The 25,643-nt window shown below is 40.8% G+C and overlaps 2 protein-coding genes across 7 annotated transcripts in view; one reads left to right on the forward strand and one right to left on the reverse strand.

Annotated features, from left to right (window-relative positions):
- Positions 1 to 87: 87 nt before the first annotated feature.
- IFIT5 (interferon induced protein with tetratricopeptide repeats 5) lies at positions 88 to 11,738 on the forward strand. Its single transcript, XM_081157584.1, has 2 exons — positions 88 to 310; positions 8,645 to 11,738. Exons 1-2 carry the CDS (start codon positions 306 to 308, stop codon positions 10,086 to 10,088), a joined length of 1,449 nt encoding a protein of 482 aa, XP_081013710.1. The 5' UTR covers positions 88 to 305; the 3' UTR covers positions 10,089 to 11,738.
- A 6,069-nt stretch (positions 11,739 to 17,807) lies between these two features.
- The window catches only part of SLC16A12 (solute carrier family 16 member 12), a 67,658-nt gene continuing 59,822 nt past the window's right edge, over positions 17,808 to 25,643 (reverse strand). For all 6 annotated transcript variants that reach the window (XM_081157579.1, XM_081157577.1, XM_081157578.1 and 3 more), the window contains 3 exons: positions 24,521 to 25,100; positions 23,998 to 24,257; positions 17,808 to 21,307 (listed from right to left, as the gene is read on the reverse strand). In XM_081157579.1, coding sequence (XP_081013705.1) covers positions 21,045 to 21,307; positions 23,998 to 24,257; positions 24,521 to 25,100 — 1,103 coding nt within the window. In that variant the 3' untranslated portion in view covers positions 17,808 to 21,044. The remainder of the gene's footprint in view (positions 21,308 to 23,997; positions 24,258 to 24,520; positions 25,101 to 25,643) is intronic.

Below are 25,643 nucleotides of genomic sequence, written 5' to 3' on the forward strand. Positions count from 1 at the left end.
TCAAAAGTTTCTGTTTCCTGGAGCCGGACTCCGCCTAGTCCGGGATCAGATTCACCATCTAGTTTCCTTTTCCCGCTCCGGTCCTGCCGGTAACAAAGACAGACGCCCGGGCATCGACCTAGCTCTGCGGACGCCTCGGGGGGGAAGCGCGCGCACGCCGGCCGCACGCACGCACGCCGGCCGCGCACGCGCACGCGCACGCGCACGCCCGTCGCTTAGTAGCGCAGCATCCCGGTCCTGAGCAGAAAGCCGACCAAGCCCTAGGGGTCCGCCGCCTGCGTGGACGACTGCAGAGCCCAGCCGCCATGAGGTAAGGCCTTTCCCCGCTTCTCCACCCACCCCTTGCGAGGGCCTTTGTTTCCAATCGGTCTTTTTCTTTCATTCCGTTTCCAGCGCAGGGCCCCCGCCCGTTCGCAGGCTGAGCCCCCCGGCGCCGAGCAGCCAGGCGTCTGGCTGGGGACGCTCCCCCGGAACCCTGTCCAGGTCCCGGCGTCTGAAATCGGGCCTATCGGGGAGGACGTCCGGACGGCTCCTTCCCCGGGGTCCCGATCCTCCTAGGCGTCTACGGCCGGGACTGTCGGCCCGCGAGTCGTGGCGACGCCCCCCGGAGGCTTGTCCTCTCCCCGCGGCCCTCCTCGGCGCCTGGGTGGTGACCGAGGGCCGTTCGGAGGGGCCGCTGCGGGGCACGGGTCTCCGTGGGCCCATCGCCTTCCCTCCCCCTTCCCAAGCCTGCAGCTGCCTCTCCCTCCTTTTGGCAGAGGCCGTCTGGCCGCAGCCCCAGGCCGCCCATTTGTCTCCTTCTGCCATTTTGCCTTTCTGATTTCTGGGTCTGAGTTCTCCCCTGCCTCTGAGCTACCTTTGAGCCACGTACGGATTTTTATTGTTCCACCCAGTTCCCTATTTTATGAGGATTCCTTTATCCGTCTCCTTGACCGATGGATGGCGACAGGGCTTTTCCTCACCTTTTTTGGTACCCCCAGGGCGAGCACCCTGCCCGGCGCACGGTTAGTGAAGCTTTTGCGTTTATAAAGCTGAGGAATAAGAGGTTAAGACCTTGGGCGCCTGAAGCAGATAACCCTTTGTTCTACCAGTTGGGTGGCCCAAAGCGTTTTAGACTGAATCTGTTTCTTATCTGTAGAAAATTAATGGCATCCATCTCTTAGGACTATTAATTATTAGAAGTAAAATAACAACAATAATAAGTCCCTAACTTCTGATATTTGTAAGAAGGGAGGGAGGTATCTGGAAAGGCCTGAAGAAACGAGGGAAGGGGGGTGCACTGTATATGTTTATGTTTATGTGTATATAGGATGGAGTGGAAGAGGGGTGGATTCCACTGGGGACCATTTCTCAAGGACAGTGAAAGACTGCTTCTAACTGGAAAAAAAATTACTGAAAGATAAATGTTGCCTGTTAGGACACAATAGCCTCTCTCTGCTAGCTTTCCAGAGGCAAAGTTAAAAAATTACGTTGGCAAAGTTAAAAAAGTAAAACTTCTCGCGGCCGGCCAGATGGGCAGAGCGCTTCAGTGGCTGACTGTCCCTTTCAGATCTCACATCCACATTCATAATACCCCAGGCAGCCTTCCTCATCATCTTTGGGCTGGGCTGGAACTGAGCTGAGTGGCAGAGAGTTTGGATCACTGGGGAAGAGGAGGACTTATCTCGTTGGTCAGCCTTAGAAACCCTCAGAACAGAGGCCAGTTTCATTTTACTCAGTGAATGGACAGGGGGCTGATAGGCTCATATTGTGGTAGATCTGGGCAGGCTGGTAAGGGCATGGCAAGTCTTGCCCATGATCTCGGTGCAGTTACTCCAGAGGAAGCAACAAGTATCAAGGGGGAATCATACCAGGTTTCCCAGTGAGGACCATAGGAAACAGTTCAAAACCTATTTTCAAAATTCAAACATGGAGCCAGAGAGAGAGCATGCCAAGATATAAAGACAAGTGGAGAGGGAAGACTGAAGTGGGAAAAAGTTTGGAGCCATTAGCAGAATAGAAGAACTAGCAGGAATTCCTTCATCTGAAACTCATGTGTTCTTTATGCTAAGCCTACACCTCTGGACTGGACATGCCAGACGTTATCAGTATGTAACTGCATTCATTCATTCATTCAACAAATATGTCTTTGTTGAACTTCGGTTATATCTGGAATAATAGATGCTAGGGACACAGGGGTGAAAAAATAAAATCAGAACAAGGCCTCTATTCTCATGGGGCTTACATTTAAATGGGGGAAATAGACAAATAGTAGATAAATGAGTAATCAACATAATTCAGAAAGTGGTAAGAGTTATAAGGAAAATAAAACAGTGTAATGGCCTAAGAGGGATCTAGAATGGAGGAGGCTGTTTTAGATAGCTCTGCCTCTGGCAGCCTCTTAAATAGTGAATATTTGAGCTGAGTTACAGGAAGAGAGTCACTCAAAGATTTAGGACCAGAGCATTCCAAACAGAGTAAAAACAACAGGTGTAACAGTCCTTGAACTTGGTGTGTTCACTGTAAGAAGCAGGTCAATATGTCTAAAACTGAGTGAGGAGGGAGAGTAGTAGGAGAGAAGGTTGGATGGGTAGACAAGGCCAACTCCTTTAGGGACTTGTAGGACGTGGCTGGATGAGTATCTAAGGGTGTTGGGAAGCCATTTGGTGATTTTAAGACTGATACAATGTGGTTTATATTTTCAAAAGTTTACTAGTTACTGTATGGGGCCCAAGAATAGAGCAGGGATTTTTGTCCCAACTCAAAGGAAAGGTAATGGAGGTGGAGGTTTAGGCCAGGTAAATAGCGGTGGAAATGGAGAAAAGTGGGTGGGTTTGAAGTGTATCTGGGTGGTAGAATTGACAGGACTTCCTGTTGGATTTGGATGAAGAGTTGCGAGAAGAGGAATCAAAGATTATTCCTCAGTTATTTTGCCTGTGGAACATGTGCCAAGAAAGGTGGGGAAGACTGAGGGAGGAACAGACTCAAGGGACCCAAATTTCTGTGTTGGATATGTTTATTTGAACTAAAAAGTAGGTAAGTCTGGAATTCAGGGGAGAGATCAGAGAGAGAGGAAATACTTTGGAAGGGCATCAGCATATACAACAGAAAGTCTTTCATTGGATTGTGGGGGAAAGTATTATAATTCACTTATCTTAATTATGATAATTATATCTTTGTTAACTAAGATTCTTGCACTTCCTTTGGATCACTTTTAACATATTTTTACCCAGCTCTCTTGTTGTTTGAGAGAATAGCTAATTGTCTTTAATTTCTTTGCCACTCCCTATCTGAAACACTGCGAAGCACATCCTGGTGAGAAGTAGCTCCATCTCAAAATAATTCCAACAAAGTAGAATGCTTTGACTTTTAGGGCTCATGTATGAAATTATTGTTTTCTTAACCTGAGACCTTTAAATATCTGGTATGTCTTTTCCAATGGTCAGTCACACAAACCTCTTACCTGCTCTTTAAGCTGCTCTAAAACCTCTTCCTGTTTTCTCTTTAGGTATTCCTGAGGCAAAGTGAATTTTATATACATTAGATATATCCTATGTTTTAAAGCAGACTATTCTAAACACACACAAAAACCCCTCCAATTTGTATATTAGAAGTAGTATAGTATTATGGTTGAAAGGCATAGCTTTTGAATCAGGCAGAATCAGTTTGGGATCTTGGCTCAGGCACGTTACAGCTGTGTAACCTTAAACATGTAATTTAAACTCTCTGCCAGTCCTCGTCATAAAACTGAAAATAATAGGAGGTTTTTATAAAAATTAATGTAATTTATGTAAAGTTCTTGGCACACTGCTTTGGCATGTAGTAAACCATCAATGAATGGTAGCTTATTTATTTGTTTTTTAAGTACTCATGATTCTAGACAGTATATTATTAATAGTATTTATACTATTGAATGTGTGGTGAACCCAGGTGATATGCATAAAGTTGTTTTTCAAATATATCCTTGTTTCCCATTTAATTTAGCTCTTCTCCTTGAATAAAATAGCAGAAATTTAAAGTTAAATGAGAGCTCTAAGCTGCTGGGCTTGAGGCCTTTTTATCCATTAAGCCCTAAGGCCCAGTTTCTCTAACTGTCCCATACAGTAGCCACCAGTCCTATATGACAAGTTAAATAAAATAAATAAAACTAAAAATTCAGTTTCTTCATTGTTCAAGCTACATTTCAAGTGATCAGTGACCATGTGTGGCTACTGTTTACCATATTTTAGAGCACAGCTAAGAAAGAACATTGCCATCATGGCAGGAAGTTCTTTTGGAAAGCTCTAGTCTAGAACCTACAATCACTAAAATGTGGGACCTGTGTATACAGTATGTGTATATCTATATACACAAAGAGAAAGAGAATAAATGTGAAAAAATTATAAAAATGAAAATTAATAAGCTACTTTAAGTGTCTACCAAATATATTAAGTCAACTATTAATATTCACATTTAGTATTTATAAAAATTGGAAAACATTTCATGGAGTAATATATTAGATTATGTGCCCTGATGGGGAATCAAACCCTCAGCCTTTTAGGAATGACACTAACTGTGCCCCCCGTGAGGGCTGGTTTTATTTTACTAATCACTACTACTGATTTTGCAATTAATCCAGTTCTCTAATTTTTCTGTCAGTTTTGGCTCAGTCCAATTCAGTTTAATGTCATATTGGATTCAAAATACTCTCTTCTCTTTTCCAACCCCCAGCAAATATCTGTGGAAGTGCCATAAAGAACAGGAAAACGTGATAGACTAGACTTTAGGATGACTGGCAAGGTGGGGATGCAACTTTTATCCTAGGTAGTCAGAGGTAGGTCTCTTCAGAGAGCTGAGATTTGAGCCAAAGACCAGAATTAAGAGAATAAGTGAGCCCTCGAGCGCTCTCAGGAGGAGTTCAGAGAAGGGAATAAAAGGAAGGTACATACTCCCTGAGGTAGTACATACTTGGCGTAAGAAATAATACACAAAAAGGATTTTTTTAAAGGCCAGTATGGCTGGAGTGCAGTGCATGAGAGGAAAGTAGTGTGAAGACTAGAGAAGTAGACGTGGGCTGGATAAAGAAAGGCATAGCAACCATGGTTAGGAGTTTGGGTCTGAAGATGAAGATTTGAGTATTAACAATAAATAGCTTCACTTCTGCTTTATAGTCCATCTTGCAATTCAGGTGACATCTTCACTTGAATATCTAATAGACATCTCCAAATTAACATTTCCAAATAACCCTTTTGATTTACCACTTACCTCCTGGAGTCAAAAGCATAGGAATCATGCTTTCTTCCCTCTTCCCGTCATGGCTTCCCCACACCCAGTCCATCAAAAAGACCTGTCAGCTCTGCCTCCGAAATATAACCATCCAGTCCTCACTAACACACTACTGCAGCCCGAGTGTAAGCTTGTATCATGTCTCCTTGGATTACTTCAACAGCTGCCTTCGTGTCTCTTTCAGGGAGATTTGCTCTGGCCATGCTACCCATTTCCTGCCGGCTCCCCATTTCCCTCTCCTGCTTTATTTTTCTCCTTAGCACTAGTATATATCACGTACTCCATATCTTCATGTATTGTTCTGTCTTTTTATGGCACACCCAACACCCGGTTAGAATGTAAGCTACATGAAGTCAGGATTCTTTTTCTGTTTTGTTCACTGTTGTATCCCCAACACTTAGGACAGTGTCAGGCATACCGTAGGCTCTCAATAAATATTTGTTGAATAAATAGCTTTTCCACTAGTTTCCCAACTTCCTATCTTGACTGTCTTATTGACCATTCTCCCCAAAGCATCCAGAACAATTTTTCAAAGCCTAGGTCAAAAATTTTCCTTTCCCTACTTAAAAATTTTTCTCTAATGGTTTCCTATTGTGATTAGAGTAAAATTTACGTCAGCTGTCCCTGGCTACTACTTACTCCTTCCTTATCTCCTGCTACTCTCCTTTTTGTTTATGCTTCAGCCACACTTCCTTCTGTCCCCGAACACTCCCAAATTTGTTCCCACGTCATGGCCTTTGCCCTCACTGGTACCTCAGCCCAAACCAGGGTTTCTCACCTCAGCATTATTGATATTTTGGACTGGATCATTCTTGGTTGTTAGGGCTGACCTGTGCATTATAGGTATTTAGTAGTATCCCTGGCTTTGATCCTGTAGATGCCAGTAGTCATTCCTTCCATGGTGACCAACAATTGTCTCCACACATGACCAAAGGTCCCTTGGGAGGCAAAGTCACCCTGGTTGAGAAGCACTGGCTTAGACCATTCTGCCCTCAGATCTTTAATGACTGCATCCTTTTCATTGTTGAGATCTTGCTTCAGTTGCCCCCTTTTCACAACTTTGACGATCATAACTAAAGTACCCCCACCACCACCACAAGCACTTAATCCCATTACTCTGAATTTTTTCTTCTTAACATTTATTGTCTGGAATTATGTTGTCCACCTATTCGTATACATGTTTATTTTCTGTCAACACCTTTTCCTTTCTTTTCCAGAATGGAGTTACCATTAAGAAAGGGCCTTTTTCTATCCTGTTCACTACTATATCCACTACAACTAGAATACTGCCTCTCGTGTATGATATGACATGATCAATAAATGTTCATTGATGGAAATATTACTATAGTTCCCATAAATATTTATACAAATACATATTTACATTGTACATACAAGCGGGGTCCTGTGTGCTGCAGAACAGGAAATACACACTCATACACACTATACACTGTTCATCCCATGATGAGAGCATTTTCTTCTTTGAGAGAAACCCTAAGTAATTTTTTTGTATATTTCTTGTGACTTTTAATTATGGCCAATAGTAGATTTAGAAAGACTTTACCAACTGCCTCACCATCAGCCAAACAAATAAACAAACAAATAAAACTAGGTATATTAATGCGGACTTTTGTCAGTTACAGACAGAAGAAACCCATTCAAACTGGCTTAAAAAAGAAGAGAGAGATTATTTGCTTAAGTAAACAGAAGTCCATGAGTAGACCAGGTGATCCAGGCAAGACTGAATCCAGTCAGTATCATGAGTCATCTGTCTTCCTGTCTAAGTCCTGCTTTCCTCTATGTTAGATTCTTTCTCAGGCAGGCTTTCCCCAAGAATTTGGAAAGATGGCCACTCCAAGCTTGTATTTACCAGTTTAAATTTTTTTAGAAGAAAGGGAGATAGTTTCAGCAAAGTGCCATTTCAGCAAAATTGTATTTTAATTGGACATTTTTCAGATAAATCACTGGAACCAAGAAATTGCTGGAATATCTTGTGCCTTCCCACAGATTGGAGTGAAGGGTGGACACCCATCTCAAATCACATGGACTGAGATAGGGTGAGAGGTTGTTCCACAAAGGAAAACCAAAAGAAGGGATCCTTGCCAAGTAAAAAACCCACAGATTTCCACAGCATTAGGACTATGTACCCATTCTGGATCACTTCCATGGAACTTTATTGGAATGCTGGGTTGTAATTGACTTAAGTCTTGTTTTTTCTATTAAGTCTTTTAATAAATTTTTAGTAAGGTTTTTTGTTTTTTTTTTAAATATATCTTTATTGATTTCAAAGAGAGGAAAGGAGAGGGAGGGAGAGAGATAGAAACATCAATGATGAGAGAGTCATTGATAGAGCCTGCAACGGGTATGTGCCTTGACCGGGAATCGAACCCCGATCTCCTGGATCCCAGGTCGATGCTCAACTGCTGAGCCACACCCGGCCGGGCTTAGTAAGTCTTTTATAAGTTTACTTTTAAATCTTGTTCACAGTTACAGCCTCAGAGTTATTCAGAAGACATCGAACAGAAAAGGCTCTCAGTGATAAATACTCCTATCCCTTCCCCTTTGCCTTCCTAGTTCAGACAGCATTTCCACTGGGTCCTGCAGAGCTCATACTGTGCCTTCCCAAGGAGAGCTCAACAGATATTTGAATGTTACGGACAATGTTAAGTTAATAATAGGCATCAGCCTTTATTACTGTCTACAACCCCAGAGGTCAGAAAGATGTGGCACTTACATGAAAATCTATTGTTTTCTTTTGCCTTTTCCCCATCTTTCTCTAAATCTGTTATTCTCTTTTTATCTCTCTCAAACTTATGCTTTTCTCCATCTCTTGGTATGCCTGTTCCTGTCTGTTCCTGTGCCTTTTCTCTGTAGGCTTTCTTTTCTCCCTCCCTCCCTCCTTCCTTTCTTCCTTTCTCTGCAAAAATAGTATATTTGTATGGTTTCTCTGTCTCCTTCACTGTGCTTCTTATTCCTCACCCTCTCTTTTCTCTCCCTTTTCTCTCCCTTCATTAATAATACAGAAATGAAAATTTTATATTAATTATTGACTGTGAATATATTTATTTTTAATTTTCAAGGCTAGTAAATTAAACATTTAAATTCTCCTCTCTGAAAATAGGTGGTCCCTGTGGGACAGTGACTGCCAAAAGGAAATAGATACCCTGTAGCATAGAAAACACTATCATCTCCAGAATTTTGCAATAAATAATGAGAATTTAATGAAATATTTCTAGGACATAACTGTACACAGAGGAAACTAGTATAAAGTTATAGGAGCCTGTGCTTAACTATAAGATCAAATAAAAGATGAAATTGGTTATTAAGTAAGGAACAGTATTTAAGGTTTAAAAATTTATTGTTTCCTTTATTCAGAAATTAAAAAGGATTTTATCTTTGACAGTGAGATTCCTAAGGACTCCTTGAAGGCCATTCTGTTGGAGTTAGAATGTCACTTTACATGGAATTTACTTAAGGAAGACATTGATCTGTTTGATGTGGAAGATACAATTGGGCAACAGCTTGAATTTCTTACCACAAAATCCAGACTCACTCTTTATAACTTACTGGCCTATGTGAAACACCTAAAAGGCCAAAATAAAGATGCCCTAGAGTGCTTGGAACAAGCAGAAGAAATAATCCAGAGGGAACACTCAGACAAAGAAGAAGTACGAAGTCTGGTCACTTGGGGAAACTATGCCTGGGTGTATTACCACATGGACCAGCTTAAAGAAGCTCAGAAGTATACAGACAAGGTAGAGAATGTCTGTAAAAAAATGTCCAGTCCTTTTAACTACAAATTGGAGTGTCCTGAGATTGACTGTGAGAAAGGGTGGGCACTCCTGAAATTTGGGGGAAAGTATTACCAAAAGGCTAAAACAGCTTTTGAGAAGGCTCTGGAAGTGGAACCAGACAATCCAGAATTTAACATCGGCTATGCCATTACAGTGTATCGGCTGGATGATTCTGACAGAGAAGGTTCTATAAAGAGCTTCTCTCTGGGCCCTCTGAGGAAGGCTGTTACCCTGAACCCAGATAACACCTACATTAAGGTTTTTCTGGCACTGAAGCTTCAAGATGTACATGCAGAAGCTGAAGGGGAAAAGTATATTGAGGAAATCCTGGACCAGATATCATCCGAACCTTATGTCCTTCGTTATGCAGCCAAATTCTACAGGAGAAAAAATTCCTGGGACAAAGCTCTTGAACTTTTGAAAAAGGCCTTGGAGGTGACACCAACCTCTTCTTTCCTGCATCACCAAATGGGACTTTGTTATAGGGCACAAATGATCCAAATCAAGAAGGCCACGCGCAACAGACCTAAAGGCAAAGATAAACTGAAAGTTGATGGGCTGATTACATCTGCTATATTTCATTTCAAGGCAGCTGTGGAACGAGACTCTATGTTTGCATTTGCCTACACAGACCTGGCCAACATGTATGCTGAGGGAGGCCAGTATAGCAACGCTGAAGACATTTTCCAGAAAGCCCTTCGTCTGGAGAACATTACTGATGATCACAAACATCAAATCCACTACCACTATGGCCGCTTTCAGGAATTTCACCGTAAATCAGAAAATACTGCCATCCATCATTACTTAGAAGCCTTAAAGGTCAAAGACAGGTCATCCCTACGCACCAAACTGACAAGTGCTCTGAAGAAATTGGCTACCAAGAGACTTGGTCACAATGCTTCTGATGTGCAGAGTTTGAGTGCCCTAGGGTTTGTTTACAAGCTGGAGGGAGAAAAGAGGCAAGCTGCTGAGTACTATGAGAGGGCCCAAAAGATAGATCCAGAAAATGCAGAATTTCTTACTGCTCTCTGTGAGCTTCGACTTTCCATTTAACTACATACTATAGGAAATCAATTTTAAAGCTCTTCTATTTTGGGTTCTTATATTTTTGTTTATTGTTTTAATCCATACATTAGAGTCGGTTTTCCTTCAATGGTTATTGTGTTACCAGGCATCATGTTAAGTACTTTATATGCATTATGATGAATCATTTGCTGTTTTCTACTTTTTTAAAATGAAAATACTATAATTCATTAAGAAACAGCAACATTCCAGCTGTTGTAACTTGAAAATGGCTTCGCCATTATGACTTTATATACCCTTTGTGTCTGCTGTTTATAATAATATTCTGATTAAGTTTTGTCAAATTTCCCATGGTACTACTCACACTTATGCAGTGAGTGTAATCCTACACAAATTTTGACACCTAGGTCAGGAACACTGTTTCAGGAGTGCAAAATTCTATTGGTTAAGTTCTTAATTATGTAGCTTACAAAAGATGGAACCTCCAGTTACAGATGCCCTGACTTTAATGAGGATATTTAACCATCAACCTAAAGAACCCTTTGTTGGAAGAAAAAAGTTCATAATAAAAAGTTTGTCATCTCTGATGACTTCAATAAAAGAAAAAACTAGAACATGAGAAAAAAAGATTTCCTCAAATATAGAACTTAAGGGACCCATGATAAATCAGAAGTATTATCTCCCAAAATGTTCATTAAGTAGCTAGAAACAGTTATGAGGGAAAAAATGAATAATGGAAAAACATTAGTCTCAAGTTTCTCTGGTTCTTTAACTAGAAGAATAAACCTAAACTGAATCTAGATGGGTTTCCAGTTGCAGTATTTTTAGGTTACAATCATTGAGATAGAAAACAGACCAATTGAGAAATTGGAAAAAATAATAAGCAGATGCCTGAAGTAGAAATCCCTAATCTATATCCCTAGATTACCAAAATTTCACTGATTTAGTTTTGTGGCTGGACTGGGTAGAGTTCTCACACCCCCAATTTCTGGCCTTTGGTTAACTGTTTTAGAATTCCAGGTTACTTCTGTGAAGCTATTTCTTTTGTCTGAAGTTTTCAGATTGACATGTTTTCCTATAGTATAGATCCTCCAGAAATAGGTAAGCCCAGCTTTCAGGTTTAATAATCCACCTCGAAGGGTCACTGTTTAAGGGCTCTTATCTCAAGGGACTTTTTAAAAATTTTTAAACTTTTATTGTTCAAAGTATTACAGATCTTCCTTTTTTCCCCCATTGACCCCCTCCACCCCACTCCCACCCCACCCCCTGGTTGGGATATTGCTAAAAGTGGCTTCTCTAATGTTGTTTCTTTGATTATATTTACCAACAGTATTAGTGAAAAAGTGTGCCATGTGATTTAATTCTCCAATGTAGCTCTTTAAACTAATGTGTATATGTGTGTTTTACTTTTTGTTGCTATTTCTATTTTTTAAATTTCTAGTATGGTTTTGATTATTATAAAAGTAGTGAGTTATCATTGTAAAATTTCAAACAATGCAAAAGTATATGAATTTAGAAATAAGAGCACTCCCCTCACCCTACCCCAGTCCTACACCCCCAAGGTAAACTGTTAACAATTTGATATGTATCCTTCGAGATATTTCTTTTCTATGCACATTCAAACATACATATATACTGCAATGTATCTCATGAATTAAATTCTTTTTAATGTTTGTTTTACTTAAGTCCCTGCTGTTTTTGTTTATTTTGCTCATTTTATTTGTTTGTTCAAGAAGGAAGAGCAGGGAAGGGAATGATCAAGTATTCTAGACTAAAATATTTTATTTTGCAGAAGTCATTTTCCCTCCTTGGGAATAATGTCATAATCAAGGTTATGTTCCCAAGTAGGTACTTGACATGCAATAAAATATAGCTATGGTATCAAAGATATAACTATAAGCCTCTATATTTAAATATTAGACTTTAAGGTCTAGGAAATGATTTTAAAATTCACTAGATATTGAAATATATAAGAAATCATAACATGCTAAGAAAGTATAAAATAAGTGAAAAATACAACTATAAATACATGAACTAAAGTTAATGTCTATAACTTTGAATTTTTTCAATAATTTTAGTTACTAAAATTTATAACTACTTAGGTATTATTTCATAGACTCTTGGGTTTAAAAAGACCTCAGAGTTCACCTTTATTAATTAACCATCAAAACTTCAAGTTCTGATGGCTTGAATTATCTTCCTAAATGATAATTTCATCTTCAAATAGTCCTTATTCTTAGAAATGTATTCCTTCCATTTAACTGAAGACTTACGGCCTGAAGTTTACACATTTTAGTCTGTCTTTAGGGACCTCAAAGATTTAATCTTTTTTAGACAAACCAAAAAATGCCCAGGGAAGTGGTTGTAATTGCTCTTTGGGGTACTTTGACCCTTCTGGAAGAGAGAAGTGCCTCTTCCCCAGATCTCCAAAGTGATCTTGGAAACTATTTTATTGAATAGTAAAGCTATGCTACCAGCCCCTCAAAAGCTGAGAAAAAACCCCTTCAAGTGAATCAGCTGGCAGGAAAACTGGCTTCAGAGTAATGGAGCTCTCAAACCTATTTCCTGTACTCTCTGGGCGAAGAACTAGTCTTAGCAGTTGTGATCATGCTGCTATACTATCTGCCAGAGTTTCAGGATAATATAAGGAGTCACTGTTCCTTTTTAGATTGAGTCCATGCAAATTATCTCAGTTTAAGAAAAACTGCATAGACCCACAGAACTTTAGAACCAGGAGGGCCCTGAGAAAATGCCTGCTCTAGCCAACTTTATTGATAAGAAAATTGGGCCCCATATTGGTGATGTGACTTAAAATTTCACAACGAATTTCTTCTTGCTCCTGCTTCTTCCTCCCTATTCTACAGCTTCTATCTATAATCAATATTTGTTACGTCAATTAAACCTTAGTTGACAGTTTACCTGGCCATGATGTGATAATAGCACAAGCAGGCCTATGGTTCTTTTATACGTTGTGCTTATTGAGATTAAAGAACATGACAGAAATATAAATCATAAAATGTGGCATGTTCTTTTTATAATTGGTGGATTATAAGAAATGAGAATCCATTGGCCTAGATAATTAGAGTAGTCTTTCAGTAGTTCAAGGATAATCACATTGTAACCCTAATGTGGTGACCATGAGAAGCACCTCTTAGATCTCCAGCAACAGAGATTATAAATGACAGGGCCCCATCTGCTACACACGGACATCCATCATTGCATTTGCACTGAGGCCATGCTCCTTTGACAAAGGATCACACTGAGCTCAGACATCCTGTAATCCTAGGTCACCCAACACTGCTTTACATAGAGTCCCAAACTCCCTGGAAAGAATTATGAGAGGGAACTGGTTTCCACATCAGCTGACCCTTGATGCTGGGATTAAAGCTGCTCTGAAACCCCTGGAGAGAATGGCCTAAGAAATCAAGTGACTCAAATCTAAGGACCAGGCTTGTCTCAAGAGTTGGATGTTGGAAATCAGAGATTTGGAATATATTCCTCAAACCTACTTTGGAAGGCTGAAGAACCAGTGAACAATTAGAAGCCAGGACACCCAGTCCTTCATCCTTGGGAGGAAGGATACATTTCCCATGCACACACCAACCAGAATCAGAACCTTCACCCAGTGTGGAGAGTAGCACAAGAAGGTGAGGAAGGAGAGCGCTGCAACACATATAACCAGACGTAGGCTGGGATCACCTGCCTCGGCACCCCCTGCGTTTGCCTTGAGCTTCCAAGTCAGGGACTTCAGAAAGGGCCTCTGAGCCCTGAATTCCACTGGATATTAATTTAGCTTAAGAGTAGCTTCATCTCTCTTTACATGCTTTCTCATTTCCATTCCACATTAACTTCAGCAATCTTATGCTTCAATCGTACCTAAACAAATAACTTATAAAAACAAAAACCCCAAAATAAAAATTGGTGTATAAAAAACTTTTATTAAGGAGGTTCCAGGAGAGAATCTACAACTTGAAACTTAATGTTAGATATTTCCTGTTTTTCTTTTGAAAGAGCACACGCATTGAAGGAGGGAAGGAGAGGGAGAGGAAAGGGGGAGAGAGAGAAGGGAAGAAATAAAAGAGAGGGATGGAGAGAGAAGGAAGGACCCTTAAACATATCTTGATGTTCCTGCCTCTTGCCATGATTCTAGGCCTTACCCCTTTTCCTATCTGTACTCTTCTTCCTCTGAAATAAAAAGCAATTCCTCCATTTTCTTTAAACAGAAACAGAAACAGTTCTCTCTCTTAGCCTCATACTCAGCCACAGACCCATCTATGCTTAGCCAAATTCATCAAATTGCTTAGTTCAACAAAAGGGTCTTTCATTTTAACATGATACACTCTCCTTTGAAGGAAATTGTTATAAATAGCACCCCCTCACAATTTCACAGGAATTACACATTTTAAAATAAATTCAGTGACTAAATCTGTCATAATCTTTGTAAAGTATAATAAGAATGTTTTATGCTTCCAAATTGACAATACTTGCCCCTATGTAATTTTAACATTTTTCAAAATTTGAATTCTGATATGTGTTTGAATTCTTTGGGTTATACTTTAACGCAATCCTTTATCAGTTCAAATCAATTAACACAGTAGGGGACCAAGAATGTAGCCCAAGATGGCAGCCTGGGTTCCCAAAAAAGGCAGAGGGCTAAAAAGCTTTTTTCCTATCAAATTTTATCAATGGTTATTCATAGACAAGTCAACCCAAATCATCCTCATATTAACTTTGATATTCCACGTGGAGAAATGACCTGGGCAATCAAAGTACTGAAAAACACCACACAGCATCGTTGTCCCCATATTTGTACTTGCAAGAGGAAGCGGATAAACGTGGGATAGGTAATGAGCAGGACCGAGGACGAGAAGAGTAGGAAACAACCAACTTGAATGTTCGTTCTAAGTCTGGCCTTGTCCAGTCGAACTGTAATTGGAGGTTGGAGGCATCACCAAGCTTTGGGAAGTGGTCTCACTAATTCCAGCAGATGGCAGTGCTGCATAACATGTCAACAAAGGAAAAAGAGCAGCTTTCCCCAAGCTCTGGACCCTTGGAGAAAACTTGCTCAGTATCATTAACCAGCAGAGAAATGTAGCTCAGAACTACAATGAGAGGTCACCTCACACCTATCAGGGTGGCTGTCATCAAAAAGTCAACGAGTGTTGGCGAGGATGTGGAGAAAAGGGAACCCCTGTGCACTGTCGGCGAGACCGCAAACTGGTGAACCCCCTAAGGAAAACGCTATGGAGATTCCTAGAAAGAGAGATACAGTATGACCCAGCAGTTCCACTTCTGGGTATTTATCCAAAGAAAATAACCAAAAAAAAAAAAAAAAAAAGACTAATTTGAAAGGATATATGCACCCGTGTACATTACAACATTATTTACAATAGCCAAGATATGGAAGCAACCTAGGTGTCCATCAATAGATGAGTGGGTAAAGAGGATGTGGTATATACGATGGGATATTACACAGCAATAAAAAAGAGTGAAATCTTGCCATTTGCCACAACATGGATGGATCTAGAGGGTATTATACTGAGTGAAATAAGCCAGGCAGAGAAGGACAAGTGCCATGTGGTTTCTTTCACTTATATGTGGAATCTAATAAACTAAACAAAAAAGACTCAAAGGGATGGTTACCAGAGGGAGGGGGTGGTGGGATGGGTGAGACAGACCAAAGGGATGGTTACCAGAGGGAGGGGGTGGTGGGATGGGTGAGACAGACCAAAGGGATGGTTACCAGAGGGAGGGGGTGGTGGGATGGGTGAAAAGGGGAAGGGGAATATAGTCAATAATATTGTGTAATAAGTTTATACGGTAACAGATGATTACTAGAATTAGTGGGGTGATCACATTGTAAGGTATAAAAGTGTCAAATCACTATATTGTACACCTGAAACTAATAAAACCAATGTAAGATTGTATACCAACTATACTTAAATAAAAAATAAAGAACAATCACGCCCTGGCCAGTTTGGCTCAGTGGTTAGAGCGTTGGTCTGGGGTTTGATTCTGGCCGAGGGCATGTACCTCAGTTGCAGGCTTGTCCCTGGCCCGGGATGGTTCGAGTGTGGGAGGCAACCAGTCGACGTGTCTCTCTCACACAGATGTTTCTCTCCCTCGCCCCCCTCCACTCTCTCTGAAAAGCAATGGAAAAAATATTCTTGGGTGAAGATTAAAAAACAAAAAATCACACCAAAACAGAACTTACAAATGATCCCTTTTTAGAGATGAGGTGAATACTGAAGTATAACCCCATGCCCTGAAAACTTGTTTTCAATTTAGAGAAGCCAAGTGCAACCCCCAAATCCCAGCAATCCAAGTCCCAGACCCCCTTGTGGGTCCCCTCACCAGAACACTTATTAGTGTCAACTTGTGTTTGGTCCCGCATTGACCTTAGGTATCAGCTGGAACCTCAGAAAGCCACATATGCGGCTGCCCCACATCCTCTCCCTTACTCCCAGCTTCTTCCCGTAAAAGGAGCAGAGGCTGATTTCCAATCCATCCAGTCCCATACCTGGCCTGGGCTCCTCCGAACCTCCTCAGATTTCTCCAATGCATAATGTATCCTTCCTCTCCTAAGCCCCAGAGTATGCAGTATTCTTAGCCTCAGCATTTAATAACTTGGTGTCGCTCTCACCTGTGTTAATTTCAGTCTACCAATGAGGCAGTAAACTTGGGATCGTGGAGGGGGTGCTATGTGTATTTTTAATTCCCCCCGTAAACAACATGGTGGCAGATTCCGAGGAGGTGCTTAATAAGTAGTTGTTGGTTTATCATTTCTTCTCACCCACTCAGCAATGCTTGCCAGCATGCTAATTAATGGTGATGCCCTATTAGTTAGAGGCTAGCGTAGGACTGGGCAAAAGACTAGCCAGGGACTTCTGCTCCTAGCCAAACCCTAGCATAAAGTTTCTGTGTGAAGTAAAAACAGCTTGTGTGGTTCCCATACCTGAAACGCCATCTTTCATGCATGAAGCACGGGCTCCATCTTTTCCTAATGTTCTGGGCTCCTGTGTGAACAATACCCCCCCCCCCCCCCCAGGCCTTGTACTCCATTTGGGCATAAAAGAGCTATTTAATCAAGCCTGTCAGTCTGGGTTGAACACAATTGTGTCATTTTTACAATCAGGCTTCAATCAAGTAGCAGCTTTGGAAACAGGTATAGAAATCTTGTTTGGCAGAGGTTGGTTTTTTTTAAAAAGACTCAAATTTTGAGGTCTGAGGAGAGAAACTCAGATATCTACCTTGAATTCACTCTTTCATTTCAATAAATAATTTCAGAATTACACCTACTGGAACCAGGAAGGTGAGTGCCAAGTTGACATTGCCATTTCATCGTGACTGGGCAGTGGTGCAGGCACTCCAGAAAGAACTCAACTCCTGACTGAGAAAGCTGACTTTGGTCATGTGGAAGGCGGAACTCCCTTTTGTGACAAAAGTTGCTCCCCAACTCTCTCTCTACTCCCCCCACACAAATGTTCCCAAAGAGAAACCTGGATCAACAGACACTAATTAAATCACTTAGCCTGGAAATAGTGGTCTTGATAGAACCAGACTCTTGGGAAAACTCTTGGAAATTTTCAACCTAGAATCTTTCCATCTATACTAATTGGAAGATTAAAGCATAATCCAAAGGATTTTATCTGCCCAAGAGAGGGATTGTTTTCAAATGGCTTCTTAAACCCACATAAGGAAATGATCAGAGTGGACAGGAGAGATGCAGCCTCCAGCATCAGACAGCTTCCAACTTTTATAAGATTTCACGAGGTACTGGAGTGCAGTGGCTACTGAGTCACCAGCTGTGGGACCTGGTGCCTCAGTTTCTACACCAATAGAATGGTGCTAATGTAGGTATTATGGGGATTAAATAAGACAATGCATAGGAAGAGCTCAGCACAGTAGCTAACACATTGGATTCAATAAATGGTTTTGGGTTTTGTAAAATATTTTATTGTTACCACATCTTTTTTTTTAAGTGTTTTTATTGATTTCAGAAAGAGGAAAGAGGAGAGAGAGAAAAAAACATCAAGGATGAGAGTCTCCTCATCACTGGCTGCCTCCTGCAGGCCCCCTAGAGCCCACAACCTGGGCATATGCTCTGACCTGACCGGGAATCGAACCGTGACCTGGTTCATGAGTCGACGCTCAACCACTGAGCTACCCCAGCCAGGTGCTACCACATCTTTCGTCTTAGTGTTACCCAGAGAGGCCCACTCACTATCCAATCCAAACCCCTTGTGCAGGGGAAAAATGTTTCTCCAAATACAACTATAAATTCATTTTATTAAGCTTTTGAAATAAGAAAATATTCACATAAATTTCTGATCTATTAGAGAAATCACAATCTGAAAAAGTATCTACAGCACTTAGTTTCCTTTGCTTTCCTACTCAGTCACTTTCAGAGCAGAGCTTGCAGTGAGATAAAGAAATATTTAAGATCTGGGATCATCCCACCACAATTTTGTTTTTGATTCCACAAAACACATCATTCCCATGAATCCCTCCATTTAGAATAAACATTATAGGCACATGGAACCTTAACAGTAAAATTGTGTGTAGATGATAATGGTAGTGTCTAAGATCGACATTTTCCTAATGGTTCTCTAAAATTGCTGCTCCCCAAAGGAAAATAAAATACAAATTTATGCATGTATAAAGTCAAAATATCCCAAATATATTATACAAATTTTTAAAAGCTCTGATTTCTATGCTCATTTTTCATGAATATTTAGAATACTTATGGAAAATTATATTTCAGGACCAGATAAATAAAATTTTACTATGTTCATTACTAGGAAAAAATATATAATATTAATAACTTTGTATTTCAAAAACTCTTTAGACTTGAAGGTTCAAGAAGTGACAATTAGTATAAAGTGCTATTCTAAACACATATAATTTCATTTTTAACTTTGACTTTTTACAGATATTTTCCAAACACTGTTTTAAAATTACAAAAAAGAACAAAAAAAGAACTCATGGTCACAGACAACAGTGCAGTGACTTGTGGGGGGTGGGGGTGGAAGAGGGTATATGGTGGATAAATGGTGATGGAATAAAATAAAACAAAATAAAAAAGGGGAAAACACATTACTCGAAAAATAATTATGACAAAATTCAAAACTAAATTCTCTAAAAAGATAACAAGTTACATTCAAATTTCTTTGAAAAACAACTATGAAATATTACAGTTTTCTCCCATCAAATCAAGTCAGTATTTCATTCTGAAAGCAATGTATTAATGTGTAATTTTATGAAATAATCCAGTTACGGACAAAGACTTACTGAACATGCTTAGCCTGCCTAAAATCTTGCTCACTCTTGTGTTTTTTCTCTCAGTACCTCTGGTAGGGCATTTGTGAGGCACCTTGGGGGACAGTGGATTAAATGGCCTTCTGGGTCAAAATATTTCCATGAGGTTCAGATTTAAATGTGTTCAATAATTAAAATCCACTTTCAATCATATAACCTGCCCCTATTTACAGGTGCAACATAATTTGGGGTTCATGATTATCATTCTATGTATTTTAAATAGTTAGAGCAGACTGGGGAACCTGGCCGTCTCTTCTCTCCCCATGCCTTCCCTCTTCAATCTGAAGACTCAGGAATTATCCCAAACTACTGGAAAGTAGAGTACTTGGGAATCAGTCAACTATTCCAATCCAATCGGTTAAGGTATGTGAAAGAGTTCTACAAATTGTAAACTATCACACCACTAGCCTTCTTAATCTCCTCCCTCTCCCCTTAAACAAAGCCATAGTTTATGAGAGTGCTATGATGCTGAGGTTAACCCCTGACACCTTTTCATTCAGCTGAAAATGTCCATCAAGTTTCTAATGATTGTCCATGAGGAGATGAAGAGTAGTGGACAACTGAGCAGGAAGTAACGCAGGGAGAGAGGAATCACCTTCAGATTATCTCTAGAATATTTTTCAGGCAAAACCCCCAAGTCCTGTTTTGGATAATGATGAACCTAAATGTGATCTGAAAAGAAAACTCTCAACAGAGACCTGCTGATTCAAAAATTCAATTCCTGGCCAGTTGGAATACTGCCAATATTTTTCCATTCCTAACAGGATAAGCTCAATTTATAAATAAGAGCTTTTTTTCCAAGAGGGAAACAATGGGAAGTGTTGGTGTTAACATTTCAGGTAGAAATTGCCCTTGCAACTTGGTGTGTTCTGCTAAATTTAAAGTAACTATTGTATGTGATAATGACAGAGCCCGGGCCGCAGTCTTAGGTAAAAAGCTTTCAGTTTCCAGTGCAAAATTTCAAATAGGTCTTACCAGCCACCCTTAAGATCATTCCCAACCATGGCATTGTATGATTCTTTGGATTCTCAAAGTGGTGCCCACCCATTGCCAAAGGCAAGGGCTAGTTGAAGGAGTAAAGGGGGTGGAGGAAGAGACAGTCACTTTAGTTCTGTATTAATCATTGTCTTTTGAAGAATCCAAAGTATCCTTCAACAATCCTGTTTAAAACCCTAATAAGAAGCTCCACTATGAAAAAGGTTTGGCATCTTCACCTTCCACTAAGCTGAACCCCTCCCCCCAAACAACATAAAGTAAGCAAACCTACATGTCAATGTTTCCCTTTACCTTCTAACTGAAGAAGGAAGATAGAGGGGCAGAGAGTTTGAGACAAAGCTGCTGCCTAGTGTCATCTGCTTTGGTCATGCCTTGAAATTACCCCTAATTACAGCTAATTATATCAGCTATGTTCTAACATTCTCATGGAGTGATGCTCACTGCCCAAAAGATGGGAGTTCAACTGTGAGTACAAATCCCAAATGTGGAAACTCTGAGCCAGTCTAGCTTGCTTTGTTAATTTGCTATTTCCCCCTATAAATATGTTAACAAAACAACAATAATTCACTTGGAAGGCGATGCTTCTGCCAAAATAAAATGCTTTAGAAACATGTACAATCCAGTGGTCCCACCTCTCTCAGCCCTGCAGATTCCCAGGCTCAAGGCCATTGGTCATGTGGGGTTGTAACCAGGCATTGCAATAGCCACAGATTCCCCATCTTTCTGATCCAATTCACTTGCTACAGAATAAGCCACCGATCCATTGGTCCATAGCTGCAGCTTGGGATCAGATTCTCTGGCAAGGAACCGCAGCTGGGTTTTTTTCATCTTCTTTACAAGTCTAGCAAAGCCAAGCAACACAGAACTAAATATCATTGAAAATCCGCAGAGAAGAAATGCTGCTGTGTAGCTGCCAGTCGTGTCTACCAGCCATCCTGTAACAAGCAACAGCAAAACCATATTGTTGAGTTGAAAATTCAATTACGTACCAACTGAAATCTAATAATTTATAAGGACAGTAACAACAGATTGCTAGCACCACCATTACAATCTTGACACAAAAAGCAGATATCCTAAAAATATTGTGCAGCAACTGAAAAATGCATTCTGTTTTCTAGGGAAACTTCTAAAATGGATTTTTGTTACTATGTAAAGTGCCTGGAATAGTGTCACATTCTTAGTACTCACAAAATAGATACTACTTATTATTAACCCCACGAAATATGGTAGAAAGATAAATGTAGCATCATTCAAATGATTGTTGGGATCAATTATGTAGGGTGTTAAGAGAAAATAATCATACAAAATGCTAGTAGTATTTCCAGCACCCATATACTGTCTGTCTTCAATACATGTTTCTGGATAAAGCAGAATCCAAATTTTCAATTGGATCCTGTCATTGTACCCCATCCAATTTGAAAACCAGAACTTCAGGCCATTTTAGAAGGTGCAAATGCAAATTTCAGAAAGCATAATTCTGCTATCACAGCTACCCCCCCTTATCTCTTGTTACATCAGGTTAATCTCAACATCTATTCCAGCTCTAAATTTTGAGGAGAACCAGGGCATATATCATACAAAACATGAGCCACAGTGATCAGAGAATCAATGGGGTAAAATCAGACTTTGGCAGGAAATTATTTTGCAATTAAAAAGTTAAATTCCTCCAAACTTTACTCGTACACCAAGAAAATCTACCAGAGAAGTATATGGTGTCTTCTCTCATCCACTTCAAATTCATTAGTCAAAAATGGCATGTAGAAATTGTTATAAGCCCCACAAACTTTCCTGCAGTCCAAAGTACTCTCAGATATTCTAGTTATCTCGTGATTTACTTGTGCATTCTGTACCAAACAGAAGAGACTGAGTGGAGAGTTGTCATTTTACAGGTAATTAAATAAAAGAAGTATTACAATAAGAACTCACACACTGATCTAATACTTGGCTGTGAGTACAATGTCTCATTTGCCAAATAAAGGCCGTAACTGAAAAAAAGGATCCAGGAATCCCAATTTCATTTTATGTCCCACGACTTTTTAACAGAATTACACTACTCCTAAAGGTGAGCAAACAAAAACTGGCTATAAAGGAGGGAGGGAGGAACATTTTGGGGGCAGTTTTCATATAGGAGGCACTAAACATAAGGTCGTACATCATGGAGTTTAAACTGACCAGGAATTTTCATCTGCAGCCATCAAACAGTCACAGTTTGCCCTTGTCTACTGCTTTAGCACTTGCTGGGGCTTGGAAATAACCCGAAACGATCTACTCACAACAGCAGCTAAAGCAGCCATCCTGCCTTTTGCTTCTAGGCAAATGTTTGGCTCACTTCTTTTTGCCTATCTTCAGAGACCTTCATTCTCTTGATTTTAATTTAGGCAGGTAATAATCTGGAATGGTTAGCCTCAATCGAGCGAGAATGAGCATCCCAAGAAAGCCGACTGAGAACTCAGATTCCTGAAACTCACCCCCAAAGATTCAGATCACAGAGGGACAGTCAAGGAACCCGCCAGGGGATTCTAATGCAGGTGGTCCCTGGACCTCAATCTGAGAGACACTGGGCTTGACCACATACTCCAGGAAGGAGGTACAGGTCCTGATGCGTTCGCTGCTGCAGCAACAGCGCCCAGCACAAGGCTGGCGTCCACAAGCATTAAATATTTGAGTTCACTTATTTCATCATGCTTTAAATTTCTATAGCATTTTCCAGTTTGCGAAACATTCTAGATGCTTTATCTTATGAATCCCCCAAATCTGTATATCAAGTGGATCCTTCCTCTAAAGCTCACATTTCAACCTTAAAAAGCTCTATTGGTCACTTTACTGAGTATTTCATATATTTCAGTATGTCTAGACAAATTCATTATTTTTTTTCCTCCAACTTCCTTATTTCTTTTAACCATGCCATTATTTTCTAAGTAATTTTGGACTTCTCTCTCTCCTTCACCGTCGTATGCTAAATTTAGTTGATTTGTTGTTTTGTTTTGTTTACAAAACTTCCTCCTTGCTCCCAGAGCTCATTTTATTCTGCCGCATCAGCCCTTGGTTAGGCCTTTATCAGTTTGTCCTGAGCTATCAGAATGGAATCCTAACTGCTTCTCCCCTGAATGACCAGATCAATGGCTAGATCACCTTTTCTAAAGTATACTCTTTCCCATATTACTCCTTTGCCCAAACACTGTAACACTATCCATAGTCTCTAAAGAATACAGAGCCCCAGCTCCTTTGGCTGGCACCGGAGACACTTCACCATGATGTACCGTTTCAGCCTCACCGCGCGCCTCCTATTAGAAGCCTGTACTCCCGCCAGACTGCCCTGTGAATGTGCCCAACTTAATTTATAAGCCTGAACAGCCGCTCCATCCCACTGCTCTCGTCATTAGTGTGGAATGGAACCAAGACCCTAATTTGGAACACTGTCTTTCCAAGGACGCAGAGATCCCTACTTGGTTAGAAGATGGTAACACAAGGGTGGAGCTGAGATCACGATGCTTTGGTGGCTCCTGCAGCCCTTTCTCTCTCTTCCCCAGCTTCCCTCCCACCTTCATTTTATGTGTGAGTTCACTGTTTTCACATCCATACAGCAAAGAAAAGAGGCGGCTGGGGGTGTTCTCTGGAAACTTACCGGCAATGGGTGGGCTCACCAAGTACGGCACTGCATGAAGAAAGTACACCACCCCGAGTGCTGACGACAAAGAGGTGGTCCCCACTATTTCTGCGGTCACTACTGGGATCAAAGTCACATAGGCACCATCAAAGTAGCCAAAGGTGCACGAGAAAGGCACGAGCAGCGGGAGACTTTGAAGCATTGGGAGGCAGAGATAGCAGAGCCCATCTAGTGCCACGGCAAAGAGGTAGCAAACATACTGGTAATTCTTCAGACACCTGCGGGTTTGAAGCACAAGAATGAGATGAGTGTAGTAGTTGTGACCATATGACCCACACAGCCAAAGGGGTTTACTATCTGTTCCTTCACTGAAAAAGCCTGCCAACCTCTGATGAGAAGAACCAGCCCGGGAGTTGCCTACAGACATTGCAAACTTGTTACTATTATTTGGACCTAGGTATCCTACAGGGAAAGGGGATGAGGGAAACTCAAAACTTACAGTCCCCTGATGGGGAAGCAATTGTGGTTTCACAGATTTTACCTTCTGTCGGTTAGCCATCCAAATGTGATATTGCCAACGATGTCAATCACCCCAAGTACGGACATAAGGAAGGCAGCTTGCTGGTGACTCACTCCAACACTCAAAGCATAAGGCACCAAGTACACGAAGAGAGGGCTGCAGCCGTAAGCCATGAACAGAACAGAGACGGCTAAAACAATGAAGTCCGGCATCAGGAAGAAACTGTATTCCTGTTGCAAAGAGCAACAGAGGCAGGTCTGCACCCACTCTTTAGTCAAAGCTGAACAGGGAGACGCCCGCTTCAAGTCCTGTTTCTGAGTTCTGCAGACATGGTTCTGCTCCGGAGTTGTCTGGGCCTCTTTAAGGGTAATGGGCCGCATCAAGGCACCGCAAACACAAAGATTCAAAACGAAGCCCCCAAGGATGAGTAATGCCCCCCGCCAGGAAAACTGTTCAATGAGGAGCTGAACCACAGGAGCCAGGACGAAGGTTCCAATGCCGCTCCCCGACATCGCGATCCCGTAAGCAAGGGCCTTCCGTCTGCTGAAATACTTGCCAACCATGGCAATTGCTGGAGAGTAGCACAGTGCAAATCCAAGACCTGGGGTAGGGAGAACCCTGTGAGTGCTGGGATACCAAGGACACCAATGAGAGGAAAGAGCTCAGGACGAAGTCACTTGCCTTAAAGAGAATCTGACCCTCTGTTAACCCTTTAAAACACCAAGCTAAAAAGCAGTCTGTCTCCCCTCACCAGTCATCCACAGTTTGGAAAGTATAGCATATGTAGGACTTGCTTCTTGGGAAGGAAAATCTTAAGGAAATATGGCTTCTTTAAAAAAAAATGAAACGAAGAACTAAAAAAATGACAAAAACTAAATTTCAATTAACTAAAAAATCAGGATAATGGTGACATAAGAAACGTATTCTTCCCAACACCTCCTTTTAACTTAAATTATCCAGAAATTTGCCTCCAATCTTGACTGCCTATGAAGGCGCAAGTCTGATAATCTGGACTGCTATGGAATTTGGGTGTAAATAGCACATATAAACCCCATGAAAGTTCTGGAGTAATTTCACCTGATTGGAAAACACTGTGCCAATTTTATACATGAACATCACATGGACACACAGTAACCTGAAAACA

This window comes from Miniopterus schreibersii (assembly GCF_964146895.1).
Source record: "Miniopterus schreibersii genome assembly, chromosome: 14".
NCBI classification, from domain to species: Eukaryota; Metazoa; Chordata; class Mammalia; order Chiroptera; family Miniopteridae; genus Miniopterus; species Miniopterus schreibersii.